This window comes from Dromaius novaehollandiae, chromosome W, assembly GCF_036370855.1.
Source record: "Dromaius novaehollandiae isolate bDroNov1 chromosome W, bDroNov1.hap1, whole genome shotgun sequence".
Lineage (NCBI taxonomy): Eukaryota > Metazoa > Chordata > Aves > Casuariiformes > Dromaiidae > Dromaius > Dromaius novaehollandiae.
In genome coordinates, this window is record NC_088130.1 from 18,072,175 (window position 1) to 18,095,757 (window position 23,583).

The 23,583-nt window shown below is 39.6% G+C and overlaps 1 protein-coding gene across 2 annotated transcripts in view; it reads left to right on the forward strand.

Moving 5' to 3' along the window:
• The window catches only part of LOC112978747 (leucine-rich repeat-containing protein 2), a 60,842-nt gene continuing 37,259 nt past the window's right edge, over positions 1-23,583 (forward strand). Inside the window, exons 1-3 of one of the 2 annotated variants that reach the window (XM_026092424.2) lie at positions 1-459; positions 9,675-9,820; positions 19,711-19,921. In XM_026092424.2, the coding sequence (XP_025948209.2) occupies positions 9,696-9,820; positions 19,711-19,921 (336 nt within the window). In that variant the 5' untranslated portion in view covers positions 1-459; positions 9,675-9,695. Of the gene's footprint in view, positions 460-5,223; positions 5,245-9,674; positions 9,821-19,710; positions 19,922-23,583 lie in introns of those variants that run through there. The other variant, XM_026092425.2, reaches the window with a different exon arrangement.

Sequence of the window (23,583 nt, forward strand, 5' to 3'; positions counted from 1 at the left end):
GCGCCTGAGCGTGGTGCCCGCCGGTTTGTCTCTTGCGTGCACAGACCTGTAGAGGAAGAGACAGTCCAAACCCGAGGAACGCAAACCGCTTGAGTTTTTTTTGATTATTTGTGCCCTTTTCCCAGGAAAAACCCTCAAGCCTGAGCAGCACTAGCTTTGCCCCCTTCCCGTAGAGCAAGTGGGATGCTGTCCCCTTAGCGCTGCTGTTTGGGTCCGGTGCAGAGTCATGCAGCGCAGATATTTCATCCCGCACATGTCTCGGCTGCACGGCCATGGATCATGTTGTCACTCTACAAATATAGCGTATTAGTACATCTGGAAGGGCAGTCACGCTGTGGGGCACGAGCAGGTCTGACTCACCAGGAGCTATGTTGCTGCTATAAACAACCTCCGCGTCCCAAATTAAAGAACCACAGAGTGCACCCGGGAGCGCTGGACACGCGTGTGCTTTGGTGGTAGGTAAGTGACAGTTTTGCTGGTGATAGAGTTTCTGCAGATACCGGGGAGGGGGGGTCAAAGTGGGAGTGCGAGCGAGCAGTTGTCTTCGTTGCTGTCACGATACGGATGTTTAAATGCTGATGTGTATGGGAAAAATAGCTGAAACATAGAGCATTAATCCAAAGTGGTATATTTGCTGGCTGTCTTTAAAGATGGTTAATCAGATTCACCCCGTGTGTTATTCCTCTAATCTAAATACTTTTACACCGGTGACAAATCCAAACTTTATAGCGCAGGAAAGCTTTCAAGACTCCTGCTATTTGCTCGCTCCATGACTCATTTATAATAAACCCTTGCTGTTACATCTCAAGGACATATGTTGGTGTGAGAATCATTTTCAATAACAAACTGCTTGGAGTGGCTGGTCATTTATCTTTGTTGTCTGTCAAAATTTAGAGCGGAATTTAAAAAGAGTTATAGAAGTTGAGCTTCTGAAGGCCACTTACAGGTAACCTAACACAGTATAGGAAATCTAACCTGCTAAATCTTTTGTGAACAAAGCCTATCATATAAAGTCAAATACTGTCATTATTGTTGTTGATGTTACTACTACAGGTCTTTATAGTCTGTCTAGCGCTGGGCTATGAAGATACCTATTACTTTCTGTAAGCTAAAAGGCTAATAGGAAGCTCCACTCCTCTCAGTAGTAATTAACGCAGCACCCTTGCAAGGATCAGTGATGGGTGATAACACCTGTTACCCAAAGAGACAGATTTTACCCACAAGTTTCATCCACTTGGCTCCTCTCTGACAGCAGGTGGAGATGGAGAACTATCCCAAGTAGTATCTGCAGCTGGAAGATGTGGCTCCGTGCTGCTTGTGCCTGCCCAGGTTTTGTGGGGAGGCGAAGGCTGCGGGCAGGCAGGAGTGCTGGTGAAACACATCTGCCAGCTTATGGCTGTACAGTGGGGTTTGGACCACGCTAGCTCAGATAATTTGGCTACTGAAGTGGAATAGTTGAAAATAGCATCTTCCCTTGCTTATCTATAGTGCATCCTGTCTTCTTAAACCACAGGATTTGACTGCTTAGGAACTACCTGTGAGCATTTTACTCACCATATGGGTAAAATGATCTTGTATCTAAGACCAGAAGTGACTGTGAGGTTTGCTGTTATAGGTCAGATGTAGGTTTTTGCTCTGCTTCTGCAACAAAGGAAGTTGCAGGTGATACAGCTGGATTCTTCTCAGATCACTGCGTGGTAAAGGTACCCGCGGGAGAAGAGGATGTGACTAAAACTTTGAGGGTCTGTGGCTATTCTCAAATAGGACAGGCAGCCTAAAGTGATTTTTAGGATGCAGTCATTTATATAGATAACTCCTCTGGACATTACACAGAAAGGTAACAGTGGTAGACCCAGTACCTGAGGATGGCCCAGGTCCACTGTCCTTAAGATGAGCGAGAACAAGTCAATGAAATGTTCTGCTAAAAACACCTGGTGCCATAAAATAGGTATGAGAACCCTGGGACCTTAATTTTCTGCTTAATTAAGATCATCTAATTGTAGCTGAAAGCCTCCATTTTTTGTTCCGATGCTGTGTGTTTTTATTTGCCATGGGTCTTTGTATAAGTAATTAAATGGGGTTTCTGTAATCAATCATAAACACATGCTGTAGCCTTCCTGGCCTCTGTTGCCTAACCCCCCACCCATCACGAGTATTTTTGCATGCCTACAGCTACATTTATATATTCAACTACTTTTAAAAACGTGCAATGCACTTTTGAGGTGCTTGTTTTTCCTTTGACAAGAAGCAGCCCTAAAATACATCCCCATTTCAAATACCTTTCAGTACCTCAGGCCCTCCTCAATCTTATGAGAATTAGGCTTCTCTTCAGTAATGTCGAGTGAAAAAAGAGCCTGGGATTATGTCACAAACATCAGTCCGGTGTTTCATTAGCTGCGTTGTCAGCGGAAGAATCACTTTGAATCATTATTCAGCTCACTGAAGGGCTAGGGGAATACATCTGTAATAAATCCCCTTGCATATGTAACATCTATCATGCTTGATGGCAAACATATTAGTGCTACAAGAGTTGAGGAAGTATAAGGAATATTGTAATTCAGCTGCTAATTAATCCATAATTAAAGACCTAATTAATGAATAACCCTGTGAAAAATTGTCTAAAAATCAAGATGTGAAGACTGCAGTGATAAAAGGGAATCTTGTTTGGGAGACTGGTTAATTTACATCTCCAATATGAACTGACTAATGAAAACTGTCAGTGAGACATTGTGCTGCAGCACTGGACAAAGAGAAATACGCACATAAAAATATGTGGAGGCCAAGCTCAGGCTTTGCATGTCTGTATTCACACATCTCTTTAAATTTTTGATGTTTATAATTATTCCTACCTGAAGTACGAGGAGGAGGTTAAGAGAAGAAATCTTCTTTACAGTCCTGATATATAAGCAATGGAAAAGTCATTTATTTGAGTGTGAAAGAGGTTGATAGCAGCTTTTGTTTTTAAAAGCCTCTTTTATAGAATGACTATGAGTACGAAACTCAAACAGAGCTTGTTTCATCAGAGCATTTAGGGTTAAACCCTGCAATATGCAAAGGCACTAATTTCTGAAATTAATTTTGGTGAAAGCTAGACTAATTAATAGCTCGAAAATGTCATTGTTTGTCTGTGTTTGTTTATCTAGGAGCAGGCTGACTGCGACTGTGCTCTTGAGAGAGCAGCAGGGAACATTTCAAACTCCCAGACCATCTGGGCTTGCGTCCAGGTGTCGGGACTGCTCTCCCCAGCCCTGCAGCAGCCTCTCCCTTTCCTCTTCTGTTTACTCCGTGGCGCAGCAGCGGCGTTTGCTGGATCTCCGCAGACCCAGGCCTTTGGGGGCACCCCTTGTGCTCCTGCCCACATGCTCCCCGGGACGAGATCGCTTGCATATGTGATCTGAGTTACCAGCCGATTTGGATCTCTGGCCTGAGATGCTGCTTGGCGAATCTGTACATCTGGCAAGCCTCGCTGCAGGTGAACCAGCAAAACTAGCGGGGAAGATAAACCCCTGCTGGTGTAGAACAACAAGGAGTTGTTACCAGGAGCAAAACTAGGAAGGGAAGCGCGGCTCTCTGCTTTGCATGTCCTCTCCTGCTCCTGCAGTGCCACCGTAAAGCGCTGCCCCGCTTACAAGCTGTGCACAGTAAGCACAATAGAGTTGTATACTCTGAACATTGTCACCGCTTCTGTTGCTCTTTCAATCACAACGTGTTTCTGTAATTTAATCTTTCCTTGATAACGCAAGAAAGAATATGTTCTGCTGCTATCCAAATGTCAGGTTCCCTCTGAACACGTGAGATAAATGACTTGATCATTCTAAAGCACACGCTGTGTGAGGGAGCTTATTTCCTAAGGAATCGTTTGCAGGGTTGGTAGGAAACATGTTGCCCACATTTTTCCCTATGTAATTTTGTCAGTAATATTCATGCGAGTGCATCAGGTCTCCCAGAGTGGCTACCTGAAAGAAGAAACACTCAAGCTGGCAAGGCTGCTGAACAAATTGAAGAAACCAAAACATTAATTTTTTGGTAACTCATGTATAGCAGCGAAGGGAAGCATACAGAGTGCTGTTGATGAGGGCAGCCAAGCTCCATCCAGACTCTGGAGGACTGTAATACACTAAGATTGGCTGTATTAGTCATATCAGATCTCTGCTGGACATTTTCCAGACCCAAGAGAAGGCACAACTCTTGCTCTGCTGAAAGCACCGTGTGCAAGCAAGTTGGCCAACAGTAGCATGGATGAGAGCTATGTTTGGAAGAGGCTAGGATGTAATGTAATATAGGCAATACAATGTTAGCTTATGACAAGTTGTCTTCAACCCACCCGAGACAAGACAGAGATAACTTCTGTAAGCAGGGGGGAGCTGTGGCAGCGCTGTAACCAAGGGGCAGAGATGTTGATGGCTGCAGGCAGCAACGGGGCTTAGGAGGCACGGTACTAAATACCTGTCTCCAGTCTTCCTGATGGGTTGATAGATCTGAAGTAAGTATATCCTTGTAGCAACAACATGAATAACAATAAATAAAGATTATAGACATTATAGGGTAGATACCTTCTTTTTCAGTCTGTAGTTTTTCAGCACCCTGCACAACAGGTTCCTGTGTATCATGAGAGCTCCTAGGTGCACCTACCACACAAAGAAGAAAGTCTGAGGTGGGTGCTAGAGAACTGTCTGGATAACTTCAGGTGAGTTTTCACAATAAAATAAAATAAAGGATGGGATAAAAATATTCAGTGCAGATACTTAAGCAGATGCTTTTACTGGAAATAACATTTGGCATTAATGTTCCATCATTTCAATAAAATGTGTGATAAGCATCATCACTTAAATTTTGCTCTTTTGCCACCACATCCTCCAAACGTGTAAGTCTGTGAGTATCTTTACACACATAAGAACTCCCTTTGATTCTAATAGGCCAATTTATGTGTTCAGTTAAACAAATAAAAAGTTTGCAAGATTGTAAAGGAATTCTGTTGTGTTCTTTTTAAGACCAGAAAAACAAGTCTGTAAAGGCTTTTACTCTGTTCCAATGCATATAGAGATAGCATATGGAAATCAGAGAACTAAAACCAGGCATTGAGAGGAGAAGAATAGTAATGTGTGAGCAAGTACTTCTCAACCCCAGCTATCCCAGAAATGCTGAAGCTCAGAAGAGGTTGTAGTATTTAGGACTGAAAGTACAGTCCTGAACAGAGAAATATCAGTTCCTGGTTGCTTGCTTTAAGGTGCAGAGAGAGGAAAGGTAAGTGTTAAGGATTCTTGTATTTTACTGATGGAAACTGGGCAAGGCTGCAGATGAACTAGACTCAGTTGAGCAAGAAAAGGTGTAATGGCTGTAGGGCTGAAGGGTTGGGGTGGTTCTTTTTTTTTGAGTAATATATGGAGAGAGGGAATGAGAGAAGTGAAAGCGGACTTCTGTTTCTTTGCAGTTAGTTCAAGTCTCTCTGGTTCAAGCTTTAATATTGCTTTGTCAAACAGTGCAAGTGCTTATTTCTATTGGCTGTTATTATCAGAAAGCCCTTTTTCTTTTAAAATTAATTACTTAAATATATAGTACTTATAAATACAGCCTCATATATAATGTGTATCTTTCTCTGAAGGGAAGATCTTATAATACTTTGTTAAGGATTTTTTTTTTTTTTAATCAGCTTTGTTTCTGAGCTAACTGTTGCAAGAAAGAGTTAGATAAGAAATCAGTCTGGCTTCCCACTATGTTACTTTTTAAGGCTATTGATTAAGGTTTTGTAGATTACTTCTCTGGAGGTGTAAATGGCTAGGGATAAGATTATCTGCTCCCATAGACAGGCACACAGAGAAATGTTTTTCCCACAAGTAATTCTCTTATAAATGACATCTTTGCTTTCTCTTTATGTTCCTGAATCCTTTTTTCCCTGGAAAGCACTGTGCTTTCATTATTGTACATTACTGAAGAGCCTAGCTTTTGTGATTTATCTCACTAATAACACATAAGACTGAGTGAACATTATAACAATGCATCATCTAAGAAAGGTGTGCTGATGATCTACAGCATAATTCAGATGTAGATGTCACCCAAGGAAGATGGCATTAAGCTGCAAACTCAGCGTGGTTGTGAAATAGGGCTTTGCAGATGCTGGTGATGCTTGCTTCTCTGGTCAGGACTTATCCATGATAAAAAGGTGGCCTATTTCTTGGATTAGAAATAAATTGTGTGTGTGTGTTTGTGTGTGGTTTTTTTTTTAACCTACTGCTGTGTCAGTAGGTCAGGTTAATCTCCACAAGTATGACCAAAGCTTGTTCTTGATGAGCTGGTGTGAATATGTGGTGTGAAAGAAGCAATGCTGAGTGACGCAAGGATGGGTAAATGGGGAAGTCAGTGCAGGAAGGGGCTGAGGAAGGGGAGCACTGGCTGCGTAACCAAATGACCTGCTTTGAGCAGGGGGCTGGACGAGGTGACCTCCAGAGGTCCCTTCCCACCTCAACAAGTCTATGATTTGTGATAATGGGTAAGATGCTTGCAGTGATGATAATCTGTGAGAAGCCTATCTGTGGGAGGGAAGTCAGGTGTGGGCTATCAGTCAGATGGAAGGAGGGGACAAATTGGGAAGGAGCCTATAATGAGGCATTTCTCTACCCAAATGTAACTTCTGCCTATGACTAATAGATTATAGCTTTGGGTTTTCCTGCACAGGCTTAAGCTGATGATTGAAAGGAACGGATTGCTGCATGTGAACTTCAGCAAGTACAGCCTTATGTATTGCTAGGCTCTGAAATTAGTGTTGGTAAACGCTTCCTCTGTCCCAAATGCTTACTGTGCGTGAGTGAGCACCCTGAAGGAGCTACACTTAGGATTAGATTATTCTAGTCATTGCCTGCTTGCCAGGGCAACATCTTGTCATCAGGAAAATGTTTGCATCTGAACTTTGAGGAAAATTGTTCTGTCTTCATGCTTGATCCTTGCTGTCTTTGTTTCAGACCAGGATAGGAGGAAGTAAGAGCCCTGTGAGGTCTGCAGGGTGACCTTTCTGGAGCTATAGATGGCAACAAACTTTAACATTTTTCCTGCTGGATGACTGCTGAAGCTTTCTGCACCATGTGGTCTGATCAGGATTTGTGGCTCTGTTTGTTCTGAACAGATTAGTCCTGAGAAGTTATGATGGGCACCTCTCACCTCCCACCCATGTTCCTCCTGTGGCTGATTTTACAGTTGGAGAGGAAACCCTGATGCATCACAGTTTAATCCAGTACGTGGATAGAAGCCATACAAAATTTTCCATCCTCAGTGTCTAATAAATCAGCGTCTCAGTAAAGAACAGATGACTTAACCTGGGAGACAGGAAGGTGGGGAACAAGTCAAGGAAATGGAGTACTCTCACAGTTTATTCAGACTTTGTGCTGATTAAGGCCATCGAGCTCCAATAGAGGTCAAGTGTCCAGCTGCCACTTCACTGTCTCTCAGCAATTCAACTCCTGCAATAGCCTTTCTACCAAAACATGTTGCTATGAATTGGTCTATTAAAATGAATTAAGTCCTGCAGAGTGGCTGCTGGTCTGCAGCTACTGTGAGGGGTCAGTCCTTGCCACAGGGTTTCTCTACTTGGGCAGTGGAGGAGTGTTTTATTTTCGGTGTTGAAGAGTTTCCTGTAAATTACTAGTGAATTCGGTTTTGGGATGGTGCATCTGATTATGAGTACACCTTCCACCATGAGTAAGGTCACTGTTCTCATTACGCTGCTATTAATGGGGTTTTGACTCTGCTGCTGTCAGCAGCTGATTTGAGATATGCTGGGAACTATTTGAGGGCTTATTGTTAGGGCTTGTAAAGATAAACAAGCAATGGAGCTGCTTTATGAACAGTAAAAATAGCAGTTATATAAGCATCCTAAGTTATAAAAGATTTTTGTCCTACAAAAATACTGGTCTCGAACCAGTCTCTGTGCTAGTATTTAGAGGCATTTGGGATGTTTCTTAGTGAGATGACAAATAAGGAGAACAAGTAGGAACCTTTTCTTTTGGTGTACATCTGCATAATTATTTTTAATTCACCCTGTGGTGTGATGAGGATGAGGGTGTTTTGCTGGCTCAGAAGGGATTGTCCCTTTGTGTTAGGTATGATGGAGATTTATACGTCAAGAGAAACAGAACAGCTATGAAAAATGTAAAGAGGAAAAATGCAGAGGAGAGAACTTCCTGCTTAGGCTTATGACAGAAGGACAGATAATAAATGGCCCCGGTGCAGGGACACAGAACTTGGAAAGAACGATCAGAATAAGGTCTGAGGGAAAAGTAATAGCTAAAAGCTTGAAAATACCCAATAAAGGTAGGGGCAGACTGCTTTTTCAGTGATCAGTTGACATTCCAGTGGGGTTTTCTTCTTTCCGTTCTCTATTTTTTAAGCTAATGAATGGTATAATAAAAGTGGCATCTAATGAAATCTTAAAGCTTAAGCTTAAACTGATTTTCCTCTTCTGTGTTTTTATCTTGGTTGGGAGCAATTACTTTTAAAAGACTTCAAATTTCTGCTTAATAAGACTTCTTTGTGGTAGTACGGTGAACCATTTTATGAAAAGTAAGTATGACAGAAATCGTATATAGATAACCTAGCTGCATTTCATAATAAAAATTGGGTTGGGTTAATTACATTTTCACCAGTGACTCCAAGAGCTTGTGTTAGTGATCCAGTAAGTGGTTTGCTTCCTTTGTTCGTACTGAGCCATCGCCACAGATTGTTAAGGGACACCTTGCTGCCAGTCACCCTGTTTTTCACAACATGTAAATCCAAGGTCTTCTCCTTTTGTGGCTGTTAAAGATATCAGTGTTTTTTTTTTTTCCTTAAATAAAAAGATAGTGCTCATATCTGCTTAAGCTTGAGCTTAACAATTTACTTTTAAAGGGAATAGGAACTTTGTCAGTGACTTCAGTAGAAGCAAAGTACCTGCAAGAAGTTTGTGTCTCTGTGGCTTTAACTGATAAAGGAAATGTGGTGACTTAGGCTTCAGTTCAGCTCAGTTTGTAACAGCATGTTGAAGATAGGCTCGAGCCTTAGAACTGCGGTAAGCCTTCAATTGCTGGAAGGCAATTGAATACCTACTCATAAATGGAGCCATGTTTCACAAACCTTATCTCTGCAATAGGTAAGTTATCATTGTGTGTTATAGGGCTGGTCTTTCAACTCCTTTCACAAATAAGCATCTATTTATGCAAGCAATTCCACTGAAACAGGATTGCTTGGATACCTAAAGACCAGTATGGTAAGATGAAGTGCTTTTGCGTGCTTTAAGATGAACAGTTACTTTGAGCTCTCGTTTCACTAGTACTGTTGCATAAATTTTCAGAAGTTGTTAAAAAAAACAGAGTCCTCAAAGCTATTTTTATCAATGATTCTTAATCAATTTCACGTTTCTTTGCAATTGTGTCTTTACCTTGGAAAGGGAAAAGTTGAAGGACTCTGTAAAATTCAACAAACACTTAACCATTGCCATCGATTTTATGTAGAAGCCAATTGTATGCTACATTGATTACTGCAAGCACAAAAACCTAGACAAATTGGGTAAGATGGAAGGCATGTATTTTGTTACTATTTCTTATGATTTTTTTCCCCAGATAAGATTAAAGAAATGTGATGGTGTTCAGTTCTTTATATTTTTGTCGTTACTTCTTTCCTGAAGTGCTCACGATGGCTTATTATTGCAGGAGAAACTTCATGTCGACAGCATGGGACATCAGGTGATAATATTTGACTTTTCTCTCATAAGAGGGCTGTGGGAAACTCGAGTTAAGAAGAATAAAGAACGTCAAAGGAAGGAGAAAGAAAGATTAGAAAAGAGCTCTTTAGAGCGGTAAGCCAACTTTTTTGTTACTCTTTTTTAACTGAGTCCATTAACAAATCTGTCACTATCATCATGTATAGTCAGGTGATTCGAACCTTAATTTGTTGGGTTTGGTTTCTTCATTTCTTGCTGCCTCTCCTCAAATGATTGTAACAGAAATGATGCACAAACTATGCTTATATTTCATTAGTCCCTACACTTTCCTACAGATTGTGATTTATTTTGTGATTTTATTTATTATTGGGTTTGGTTTTACCAGATCCCAAATCCTTTCGCTTCTCTTTTCCATCATAAGGGTAACACTCACAACAAACATTTTCTACTCCTCAGCCTTTATCAAAGGGAAAGCTTTGATGTTTTTGGTGTTTTTCACTGTTCTACTCTTTAGATCTAATTTGAAGAAAAAAATAATGCACTTCGTACTCTTATGCTTTTTATATGCAATATGGAAGTGTTTCTTATTATGGAATTCATGAAAACATAAAATTCTATACTAAGAAATACTGTAAGTCTTTTGTTGAGCTGACAGGAGAAGCAAAGAGGAATGAAATAGACACATACAATTGCTCTTAAATAGGAAGGAGAGGGCAGAACAAAAGAACTATCAGAGGAGTTTTCTCTTGTCCAAGTTATTAGAGAAGCTTGAATGTAATACTTACACTTACTAACCATGTTATTGTTTTTATTATATCTTATTTATGGTTTGTTTAAGCAATATTTTGGTTTCTTTATGTTCATCCCCATTAGAGACAGTGAAATATTATACTGTGCTGGCAGGGTTGGAAACATATGACTTACCATTTTTTCCCTTGTGAGAAGAGAACAAAGCCATAAAAAACACTTTCTGCTTTAAAACTGAAGTGCCCAGGGTTAAACAGTGCCCTGGCTGAAGGGCAGCACTGAATCTGGGTGCAGTGCTTTGGCTGGCTCAGGGAACCCCATTTATGGATTTATTGACCTTGTAACAGAGCAGCTGGGCTAAGGGGAGATCAGAGTTGATATGAAGTCTGACCGCCTTTCTTACATCGCTTTTTTCTTTAAAACATCCAGTGTCATAATTTTGATTCCCTCTTGCCCTACCTCAAACCTGCATTAAAAAAAATCCAAACCAAAAAAAAAAGGAAAAAGAAGCTCTTCTCCTTCAGATTAAATTTGCTAGTAGAGGTAAGCTTTCCCTTTGATGAAGGCTGAGGAGTAGAAAATGTTTGTTTTGAGTGTTACTCTTATGATGGAAAAGAGGAGTGAAAGGATTTGGGATCCGGTAAAACCAAACCCAATAAAAGCTCATTGCTGTCCCAGAAGCTATACTGAGAAGTGGCTTTGTGTAGTTCTGTGGTAAATGAAGCAGAAGACTCTGCACTGCTTCTCCATGTCAGCTAGTGGCTCTCGCCATGCCATTGCAACGGCCTTTGTAAAAGGACTTTTAGGAGGAATGCATGGCTTCTAACAGTTCACGGGCACCTGCAGGTCTGAAAAGTCAGTCGATCAGAGGTGGCTACAAATGCCAACACCTCTCTGCCCCATTTTTGTTGGTCTACTGGTACCAGAGGTAACTTCTAACTTAACTACTACAGAAATACTGTACATAGGGAACTTCTGTATGCAAGAGGGAAAAGAAGGTACCTCATATGCTCCGAGGTAGCTATTTCTAGCTGCCATGTCTTTTGCCTGTAGTGTTGGTTAAGACTCAGACTGTCCCGTGAGTTATGTCTTCCGTAAAAACAGTATGCTCTCCCTGCCACTTTCATCTGTGGTTGTTTATTTCTAGCCATTCCTTTGGGTAAAAGCATGAAGCTTGGTGGCCTATTCTGTCCTTTTCCATTAATGAGGTTAGGGTATGATGCAGGGAAATACCAAGTTGCAAGTGTGCTTTCAGCATTCACAAAGGCATTTTGTTTTCGTTCTTTAACTTGCAACTTGTATACAGTACCCTATCCTGCTGCACTTCTCCATGCTAAGCAATAAGGTGCCTCTCTGGTTAATCCTGTTTCTTTCAGAGTTCCTAGCATAAAGGATGAAGTACACCAGACTTTGGTCCTAGCTGTGAGTGATCAATATTTCCCTTGCTGAAATTAATGGCAAAGTTCATGTTCATTCTAATGGTGCTGGCATCACATAATGGATGAAGCTGGTAGAATAATGGTCAGAGTCATAAAAATATTGGTAATAAAATGCAAAATTCAGTTAAAAGAAAAATCCTTTAGGTCCTAAAAGTCAGATAACAAGTTGATGCTTTTCAGTGCTTTCGAAGGTAGGACATGATTTTGCTTCTAGCTAACTTAGAAGTATAGCTGAAACTTGTAATTATGATTAAATGCATAACAGAAACAATGTCTCCTTATGGAAATGTATTTCATTATTTCAGGGAGTTGCATGTGTGAGAAAATTATGCTATCCTATTCAGTGATTAAAATCTTATCACTCTTGAGTAGGTCCACTGAAATTAGTGCTAGTATTCACTGTCGGTTGAAAATAAATAAATATTTTGGAAAGGATTCTAATGCAAAATGATAATCCCCAAAAGACATTCAAACAGGCAGCTTCCCAAACTGAGGACTGCATTATAACATTTAAGATCCTAGATATTTACTTTTGCCAGCAGATGGAGTGAATTTCCAAGTAAGGTTGAAATTATAATAGAGTTTCTCTGCAAATACACTAGTGTAACAGATGAGGTTGGAATCTGGCTTGCTGAGGCTGCTGCTTTTTAACAAAAGTCCTGCTTTCCTCAAAGAGGCTCTAATTCACTAATGCCCTCGAGAGTATGCAGTTCCTCATCAGTCCCATTGCAATGTAAAATGACCTGGTAATATGCAGCGAAAGGTAGTAAGTGTTATTTGGGAAAAAACTCCGGTCAGCCTCCAGAGAATTTTGCTTGTCTTGGGGCAAGGTAATTTAGTTCATGGAGGTCAGTAAACAGTCACATATAAGATATTTCTCTTTTTTTAACTGAAGATTTTCTAAGAGGGAAACCTCGCAAATAAATGCAAAGCTTGAACCTTGTTTGCATTAATGGTGAGACCTTGTAAAGATTTGGGGAATTTACAGCTTCTGGAACAGATGTTTAAACAGCTGGCCAGTGAAACCTGATTCTAGAGAACAGTGTACAGAGACTATTGCAAGGGGCTTATATCTGGCTCTTAAGATATGAACACATTGCTGCAAAAATAATGCCAGAAAAGGGCAAATTTATCTGTGTGGGAAAGTCCTCATTATAGAAGGAAGTTTGTTTACAGTGCAGTTTTGCATTTCATCTTTTAGATTGTGAGAGTGCTGAACAATCTTGTATCCTCAAATCCTGCAGGTTCTCAGGCTAACTTGATGTGATATGTTAAATTTTCCCATTTATTTTTCCTCCCTCTCTCTTTTTTTTTTTTTTTTTTTTGGATGAGGAAGGAAGGTAAAACAATTTGTTAGATGATTTTTTTAGGAAGGATTGCATTGTGTTTATCTACTATTTGAAAAGCAGGTTAGGTAAAAATCGAGGGCTGGGCAATTAAGCAATTAAGTAAGGGAATGCCAAAACTGTTTGCCTGGATTAGCTGTCTAAATCTTAGCTATGAAATGGCACTGCCTTCCCTGTCTACCAACCAAACATACAGGAAAAAGAACAGTTTGTTCAGCCTCATGCTTTGATGTGTATCTTCTCCAAAACTTTCCTCTCGAGGGCTGTGTGCATATTACTTTTCTGAACTATGCACTTCTTGAATGTTAAAAGTCCAAAGAAAACGTTGAGTTTATAGGCAGAAAATAACTTATTTCCCTGAGAGCTTATGTGTTTTTTAATAAAATAGGTTTGTCTCTATTTGTCTGTCAAACTTTAGTGTTGTAATATATTTGTAGCTGAACTAAGATTTTATTTGTGAAGTTTATTCTCCTCATCAAAACCCAATTTGGAAATTTTTCTGAGCAAGCCTAAATCTCAGGCTGGGAGCCCTTAGCCCCAACCACAAATATTACACAAACTACGAGTAACAAAGTCGGTATGTAATCTGGCAGCAGTTCTGCAGCACTAGTAACGGCTTGTGTTATTTGCCTTTTGTTTTTATGCATTTGTGCAGACAGACCTTGCCTCTAATATAATGAATACATGTGGGTTGAGAGATAAGAGCTGCTGTTCAGCCACAATCCTTTATAACCCATGGAAGAGCCTGGCAGATGGGCTGAGATTGAATCAATGGAGTTGAAACTGGGGGGAAATGTTATTAGTCTGTCATTAATATTAGTCTGGGCTGCGCTCCAGTTTAGCTGTGCTGCTCTTCTGAAACTTCTGGAGGATTATTGAATGATCCTGCGTGGCTCGTGATTCTGATTTAAATGTCACTCAGGAGTGCTAAACTGGTGTCATCAAGTAGTGTCCTGGTTATTTCCTCCCTCCTGATTTAGAGGAAACAGTGCCATCTAATGAAACTTCATTCCCTTACTTAAGCTGCTTAGCTTTTTCTTGAAGACCTCCTAATCAGACATTTAGCAAAGCAGAAGGAAGAACTATTTATACTTTCAAAGAAACACAAATATTCCCTCTGGGATGACTCAATCCTTGCTAATAAACTTTTTGTTTTCCAAGCTGGTGACTCCTTTGAAGGGTACAATCATTGAATTTATCCTACAGTGATTATTTGCATCAGGTTGATTAGATCTGCGGTATTGTTGGAGAATCTAAAATGACAAGCAAGGAGCTCCCATGTCCCCATAAGGAAATACTGATTTATATCAAATCTTCACTATATATTGTTAAATCTCTTTGCTGTAGATATACTCCACTAGTGATGTAATGTTTGAGGAAGGATCACTTGAAGACAAGTTCATCACTAACCAAACCAGAAATAATTGATTACTCTTTCCCTGCTGATCCTGCATCTATATCTACAGTATAGCTTCTTCAGAGCTTACTGAAAAACAGCAACTTATTGGGCTGTAGTGAGATTTTAATAGCTTGGCAGAAATAACCCGTGCTCTACAGCATTTAAAGACTATTTTGGCGAAGTCGTACAGGTATGCATTTGCTTTACAGATACAAAGGTACCTTGTTTGGCATATACCTTGTTGGACAAACATAAGCAGATGTACTCAGCCTTATTAAAATTAGTGAGACTATTTGCATGATTGAAGTACTGAAATAGCTGAGCTGGAACATGAGATTTCATCTGGGTGCTATGTCCAGAAAAAATATTTTTCATATTCATACTCCCACCTAAATTAGGCTTAACTGAATTAAAACCCATTTCTTGAATATTGAAACTGATTGATAGTTCTTTCTTTAATACGACGGCATGTGCTTAATCAAGCTCTGGAGGAAGATCAAACTATTTTACTGCTGAACAGTTATAAAAAGACAAAGTTCAGGAGGGTTGTGGTTTTGCAACCTCCTCCCTTGTCACATGTGAAAATGTGTTCCTGGAATATCTGGAGCCTTTAAAGTGCCAAGACCAGAAATTCTTTTTTTTTTTTTTTTTTAAGAAGAGTATTAACATATTTAAAGGCTGCTTTTATCTGTGTATTTTTTTTTAAGTTTGCCACACTGCTTTAGATGTCTTTTCTACCTTTCCTGAGGATTCATGTAATAGCCTTTAGATACCAAAAACATGGTGGTAATTCTATTCTATCTGAGGACTGCAACTAAAGGAAAACCTAATGGTCATTATTTTCATAAGGCTTGTTAAAGAAGCAACATCAGCTCCATGCTCTGGCAATGAGTAGACAGCGCTGAGTAACAAACGTGTGGTTGAATAGACTCCTTTGGTTTGCTCTCAACTGTAGCATGCAAGCTACAGCTCTGTAACCTTTGTTTAGTGATATATATCAGTCTGTCTACCACAAGTCTCTCAGCTTTTTCCCCACTGGCATAAGATTAGAAGAGCATGCTGATAATACAACCAGTCACTGATTTAGAAGTCACACTTCCAGGCCAGGAAGACTCGTACTGGTTCATTTGGTTAATGTGTACCCCACGGATACAGTGGTATTGCAAGTGATTAGACCCTCTGCCCTTGGGATATATCAAGTTTTCATTCTGACATGTACTGTACACAATTAGGCATGTTTGCTGCATTATTAATTCACTTTCTATCTGTTCAAAATATACTTGTACATAATACCTGGTGACCATAAGAGAGCATTCTAGAAGAGCTTAGAAGAATGTGTTGCCATAATTTGATGTATGGATAAAAAAGAAATTTGACACAGTGTGTGGTATTCATGTTGGATTCCTCACCAGATTTAATTGTTAGTGTCTGTCTTTCTTTTGGGCAATAGTTCACCGACTGATTTGATTAAGAGTGTTTTTTATATACATTTTATCTTATTTGACTAACAATGTATGATGACCTCCTGAGACTTGTATTTTGTGCATTTTATCAATAAAGTGTCAGAGTACAACTTACTGTTTCATCTTTAATATACCTCCCTTCTTGCCCTTTTCCATATCCCCTGTTGCTGGAGAGTAGAAAGGGCTACCTCAGTCCTTCCCTCTGCAGGGGTACGTTGTGTTCCTGGGTTCTGCCTGACCCAGCCAGCACTGGGGTGTAGTACAGCAGCTCTGCATCTTGCTTTTTGACTACAGTTTTTGACCTCTTCCTTTTGTTTGTTCAGTTTTGTAAGGCTCTTGGAACTTATGCGGCAAGGAATGATTCACTCATTTCTTTGGACAAGTGAAGGGTAGTGAATACGAAGAGCATCTTGGGGTGAAGCTTTTCCAGTGCATTGAATTATGCACTGAAAGCAAATGTTTAGTTCTTTGGAGAATAAAGCAATTCCAAGAAATGAGAGGGCAGTTCTGCAGAGTTAAGCTTCACAGAGGGATGGAGAGGCAGTATGTGGAGGGCTGGAGGAGGATGTGAGAAATAGCAGTACAGCAGTGGTATGTAAAGGATTATTTCTAAGATTTTAGAAAACAGAACGCCAGGGTTTTGGTCCTTTTCAGTTTATGCTTTTGAATGGTTCAGATCCTTTTGTTGTTCTCTTCTTTGGCGATTTTAATTCGCATTTTTCCTGCCCACTTCACTTCCCACCTGCCTCTCATGGTAACAGAGAGCTTTTGTAACTAATTAGCTATGCTCCCTGGTAGAAGAGTTTTAGAAAACAATGTGTAGGTGTTTTCGGCCTATTTAGTTTTGTTATACTATATCAAAGTGTTATGTTCTAGCTTTTTCTAGTGACCTCTTGCTATGGCATTGTCTGCCCTCTATTGTGCTAGTGATCTCTGGGGTTTGGATGACAGGTTGAATAAGTAACTTCAACACTGTAAGTTGAATTGGCTTACGCGTCGAGGCAGCTGAAAGAGGTGTTTCAGCTTTCATGTCTCCTGATATGGAAAATGCTGTTATCTGATGCAGGCTTCCAGGCTGCAGCTGGTGGGGATACCCTTTGGCAGGGCTGTCAAGGGCAATCAGGTGCTCTACTCTCTGTCTCTCAGTATCAGATGCAGCATGTTGAAGGATCACAAAACAGGCTAAGCAGCTGTCTGGCCTAACCCATTTTCTTCTTGTCTTTGTTATATCAAATAGCTTACAAAAAATATTGCAGATGCTGCAGGTTGGTGGCAAACCTTTCCTTTACTCTTACTGAAGCCACTCTCCTAGGGACTCCCTGAGCTGAACTTGCTGAACCTGTTTTCTATTTGTCCTTTTTTTTTTTTTTCCCCCTGAACTCATTCATATTTCAGACTCCTATGATAAAAGGGTGTCCACAGTTAGGCACTGGGAGAAACTGGGAGATTTGCCACTCTTCAGACAACTTTTTTTTTATTCTCAAGCTTCCTCTATTGACACTGTATACAGGAAAGCCTTCCAGATGCTTACCAGTGAAGAGCAGACTGTCCTCTCCGATGAACCGTGAAACCAAGAATGAGTTTCACTTTTCTGCAGCTTTATTAACAGCTTCCTAAATATTCCTTCACTGTTCCTTTCATACTTTGATAAGTTATCATTCCCACCATATCAGAGAGGCTTCCTGCTTTTCATACATTAGAAAACCTTTTTCCTATTCATTTGTATACCTGCAATAAGTGACTTCTCTTCACTTGGCTTTTTGTGGTTTTACATTTAATTTGTCAGAGCTTACACTGCCTTCTCATTTCTTCATTTGGACATAAATGCCACTTTCTCTTTTTTTCTTTTCCTGTTTTTGGAAGCGAGGGAGAAAGAGATCCTTGTCGTGGCTTTGTAAGAATGCAGCCTGCCAGCATTTACCCAGTGAGCAGCACTTCTAACCACTTTTTTAAATGTAGTTTATCTTCTAAAACTGAATGCATTTTAGAAGATTTTTTTCTTGTTTTTCCTTTATGGGGATGCTGCATGGGAATACAATGTAGTCATTATTACAGAAGGGGCCTTCAGTAGCTCTGTAATGAACTGTGTATGCTTTGCTACTGGAAACTAAATCAAGTCTCAGACTAGCGGCCGTGATGAACAGCCATACGTGATTCCCAAAAGTGTCAGGTCTGCATCATGTTGATGTGCGATTTGTGTGTGGATGACTGAAGTCTCCCACTGTTGTTGTGCTCTCTGCTTTTGAGTCTCTCCAGCCTCCCCTAAGGTTTCTCTAGCTGTCATGATTTGTGCTGGGCAGTTTACAGCTGTCTCAGTAATACTCTTCCTATTTAAGCATGGAGTTTTGATCCCCAGAGATCCAGGTTTGTTTCGATAGCACAGAGTCAAATATGACTTAATGTACACTATCAGTTCCCCATCAATACACTCTGCTCTTCAGCTTCTAACTTCTACCTTGCTACAAGCGTCCAAAGATTAACTTATTTTCACCATATTGTGAAGATGTTTCCTGTACCTAAGTTCTTAACTGCTTTCTTGTTCCTGATTTAAAACCAGACATTGTTTCATATATCTTAGTTTTTACAGTTTAGTATTTTAGAGAACTCTCCACGTTTAGCTGGGAATATGTTTACTGGTTTTATTAGTTCTTACTTGAACTTTACAAACTTGCATTTCATTCCTTTTTCTAAGATATACCATTTATGACTTCCCCTACAGGGCACATTATCCTGAACTTTGTACCCTGCTGCATCTGTCAGTTTTCTTCAAGTCTTTTGCTTAAAATTTCTGCCAGAGGGTGGAGATCGTATAATTGAATCTCATGTACAACAAGAACCTAGCATTCAAAGTGTAAGATCAGATTTATGAGACAAGGGCCTCTGCAGAGTCTTATTTTTGGTATAAGGAAGACTTGCTTCAGTTAATCAACTTGTTCCTTAATTGACTAAGCTGAAATAAATCTCTCTCAAATTAAAGCACGTGCAGTTAGTGTTGCTTAATTATGTCAAATTAAATTTGCGCCTGAAGTTATATGGATGAAACTTCATCCTGGAGGTAAGCCTAAAGTTACACTGGAATCGAAATAGAAATTAGTTGGCATGTGATAACTTTGACCTTTCCCTCCTAAGATGATGTTAGAAGATAATGTTTTCAAAAATGAAAATAGATTGTTATCCTTGAATAAGAGAGGGAAGGAAAAATAAATGTTTCTAACACCTTAGTTGCTAAAATATCTTTTCTAGCTGAAAAATTCTGCATATATCACTAGGTCCTTGTTTTATTCTTACATATAATTTGTTACTTGTTCAGTGTCAATCTATTTCCTATCCTGTTGAAATCAATGGCATAATTCATACTGCTTTCTGTGACAGTTGGCTTAGTCACTGCTTTTCTGTTATTCCCTGGATGTCAGTGTATTACAGTCACTAAACGAAATCCTGCTCACATCTATATGTCAGCCTGGTAAATCTAAGCATGGCTGTTTGAATGCATTTTTTTTTTTAAGTGGTCAATACATTAGGTGTGAGATTTTATTTTGTTAATCATTGTGGGAACAAAGAACAAGTTTTGAGACTTCTGTGCTGTGTTGTTTCAGTTGATTCCTGTAAACCCTTTCTGGCCCTATTTCAGGATAAAGCAGGAATGGAACTTCATACTAGAGTGTCGGAAGAAAGGCATCCCGCAATCAAAATACCTCAAAAACGGCTTTGTAGACACTGATGAGAAGATTTTGGATAAGTATGGAAAGACTCCTCAGCTCCCTAAGAGGCGTGCTTTGGAAGATGAAATAGAGAAGGAAAGAAGCAAGTTTATTTTTCAGCTTTCTGGAGAACGGTGGACGGTAAATATAATGGAAAATGTGTTTTTGAGTGGCTCAGCACTGTAACTTTTAATCCCACAAAACTTTTTTTTGACAATGTGTAGGAAACTGATAGTTTTTCATTGTGTTAGAAGTGACAAAAGTATTTCTCATCTTGCCCTGAACTAACAGTTTAGTTCTCAAATATGCTTATTTTAAATTCTCAATTCTCTCCTGAAACATGTAATTTAGCCCTTGCAAAAATTATTGGTGTGAGCAATCACACTGCAATAAGATGTGTTTCTCTTAAATTCCCTGATGAATGGAAAAAGATGAAAGTAATATTCAGCTTTGTTGGCTTGTTGATATCTTCTGCTACTCAGAGATCTGTCTTCTTGCTCTAATGGCATGATAACTTTTTTTTTTTCCAAGTTCTGTTCAAATCAAAACTAACATTTCCCTCAATCCACAATGGCCTTGAGGGAAGAAAAAAAAAAAAAAAAAAAAAGCTCTTGGTTGTGTTTTATGTGAAATACCAGTTTAAAAGTGAGCTCATTTGAAATTCAGCAAGAGGTGGGTTGGAGTTGGTCTGAAGCTTTCTAGGCTGTTAAAGCTTCCACTGAGATGCAAGATACATTATTAAGGAGAAAGTGAAATTATCATCTTGATTTTTTGTAATTTATCATCTTGAAATAGCTTTTTTGAGATCATTTTCACTACAAAAAATGCAAAGAAAAAGGCCAATCAACAAAGTACCTCAATTTTAGTGAAACAGTTGTTTTGATTGATCTGAGACATAACTTTGACCCAAATTTCATCTCTCATAAAGGTGAGGGTTTTTTTTGGCTTTAGTCCTTTTCTGAATAAACAAAGTAGGTGGAATTTTTTGGAAAATAGAAAACCCTATTTCCCATCCAGCTCTAGTAAGGAGACTATTTCTTCAACTAATGCCAGCCATCCAAGTTGTAGGATTGATTGCTGAAGAACTAGCACTTCTCAGCTTCCAGAAACCTTGGATATTGGCAATAATGTTATCTAAAGTTGTGTTATTTTATACTGCACACTTTCCTGTATTGTAAATTTTTCCTCCTGTTAGAGAGAAAAAAAAAGAGATTTTAAAGCTCCTTAGACACTGATATTGTAGCACCTGCAAATATTTTCAGTACACAGAGGAGGAGGGAAGTGCAAGCTAAAACTTTTCTGCCGCTTTATTTCAACTTGACATACTGAAAGATTAAACTGAGGACAGGGTCACATTGAAGAGATACTGGTCCTTAGCAGCAGACTCCTAATAACTGTGCTGTGTGGTTCTCTCTCCATGTCATGGGCTAACTCAGCGAGTATGCCTCGTTGTTCAGCTCCAGCCTGGTTACAGTGAGCTTCCCATTTCAAAGAAATATGGTGATGTAGTTCGCAGATGTCTGCAGATTAAGATAAAATCAAAGCAGTAATTCATATGCCTTATTTGGAGAAGGCCCACCCTTCCTCAAGGTCAAAGAATTCTACTAGTCTCCAACAGCTGAAAATTGTCAAATGGATTTTCACATTTTTTAAATGAAGTTCTACAGGAAGTATGTTTTCTCTAGTTACAGACATTTTACAAAAATTATAGTATTGGTTATACAAACCATACCATCTCCTTTTTGCAATTTTTCTCAACTGCGGCTTCCAAACCACAGGCAAAATCAGCCATGACACTTTTTTCCCCCATTACTCTCTCAAGAGAGTGCATTACAGAAAATGTATTTGCTGACTGTGTAACCAAATAGATTAAAAGCTGCACAGGCTGACATTTGCCATGTGAAAAAAATCTGTGGACATGTGACAATTTTATCAGAAATGCCTGTACGTTATGTAGTCAGGTGCTGTGGTAACAATTGTGTTTTCATTTCTGTAAAGAATTTTGCACAGAAATACACGTATAAGAGGGAAGTTGGGAAGATTAAGCACTCGGACATTAGGAGGTGTCAGAACCGGGGTTGCCTCTGCGGTCTTACAGGCATATAACCAGTTTGGTTTCCTGCTCACTGGCCCTGGATGTTTGGCAGCAGCAAACAGCACAGCCCTATGAAGCGTCCATTTGGGAACTGGCTGCTGAATCCTCTGTCTAGCTTGCTTTTAGCTGATAAGTATTTCTATTATGTTTCCTCTTTCCTATCATCAATGAAGCCATAACATATCCTCTGGACAGTTGGTAGCTAAATCTGAGTAGGTTGCTGGTATGACTTACAGATTTAATTCTGAGCACTGGGCCTGCTTCTGGCCTTTACCAGTTCTATTCCTGCACATTGTGAAGTTGAGTCTCACAGAAGAGTAATCCCCAGCTTAGGGATTTTGCAAGATCAGAATTAAGTGCCTTTACAATATCCTTCCCATAGGTCTTCACGTAAGGGCTCTCTTTGGAAGTTTCTTTACCAACAAATGGGCTAACTCCACAAATCTGCTAATGGAGTTGTTCGTGAACCCACAATCAATGAGGAAGGTGGCTTGTGTTGGGGACTCGTCAGTGCCAATGCTGTTTGGTGGTAAAAATGTAGTGTCACGGAGATGCTGGTGCCTCATACTCTGTACCTGTGCAGCATAGCAGTGAATCTGGCCCACTGATTCCCCCCTTGCTGAATGCAAGTTTCAAAATGGGCTTCATAAAACCTTCTGTTGTATACTGCGATAGCCTGGACAACTGTTTTGGTAATCAATTAGACAGTCATTTCTGGGAAATAGTTTTGGATCTCCTCCTGAGAACCTTTTGCAACAGGGGAAATCAGAGCAGATGACACATTTTGAATTCCTCATAGCAATTCCTTCCTTCAGGACCTCTTTGCCACTTTTTTTCCACTTCAAATGTCACTGAAATGATAATGTGTTTTCATTAAGCGGACACTCTCTATTCCTTTCAGTTGTAAAGTAATTATTTTAACTTATCTTAGAAGAGGTAGAGATCAGGTAATGAATATTAGGTTAGATAGACAGGCATAGAATACGAGCTAAAGAAAGTTTTTAAGAAAGGTTTAAGAAAGTTTTAAAGAAAGGTTTTAAGGCTTTTTTCTTTAAGAAAATTTTAAAGAAAGGTTTTATAGTGTCTGAATTTTGAGTAAATATATTCTGTGTATGCAGATCCATAATTTCTTGTGGATCATTAATTCTTACTAGTTACAGTTCACTTTTAGGCCAGTTTTTGAGGCATGCAGTTTGAGCCTGTATGCATCTCAAATCAATGGTTTTATAATGGTGCGATTGCATTAACTTAATGGGATTTCTTACGGTGCTGTAAGGAGGATCAGCATCGAGCCTTTACACTTGAAGAACTTATACTCAGTGAGCCTCTCTGAATCTGAAAAAGTCTCCATGTAACTTGGTTACTGGCTTGGCCATATCTCTCCAGGTGGGTCGCTTCTGGCTGGGGATAGTGGTTGATAACTGCAGCGATGAGATGGTTTTATTTTTTTCAGTCAGAGCTCCACCTGGAAGAGACTGCGTGATGGCATCCTTAATGTTTGGTGGTCCTTGACACCTCTTTTGTGTATCAATCAAATATTTATGAATTCAGCATCTGCATCCTTGTGTGGTGCATCTCGGCCAGTTGGGAATGTGTGGACAGTAATGAATTAAGAAAGCTGTTGGTCAGCCAAGTATTTATATTTAGCAGCTGAAATAAAACTTCAGGAAAGAAGACATCTTATGGCAACAAATGGGCTAGTCTCCTA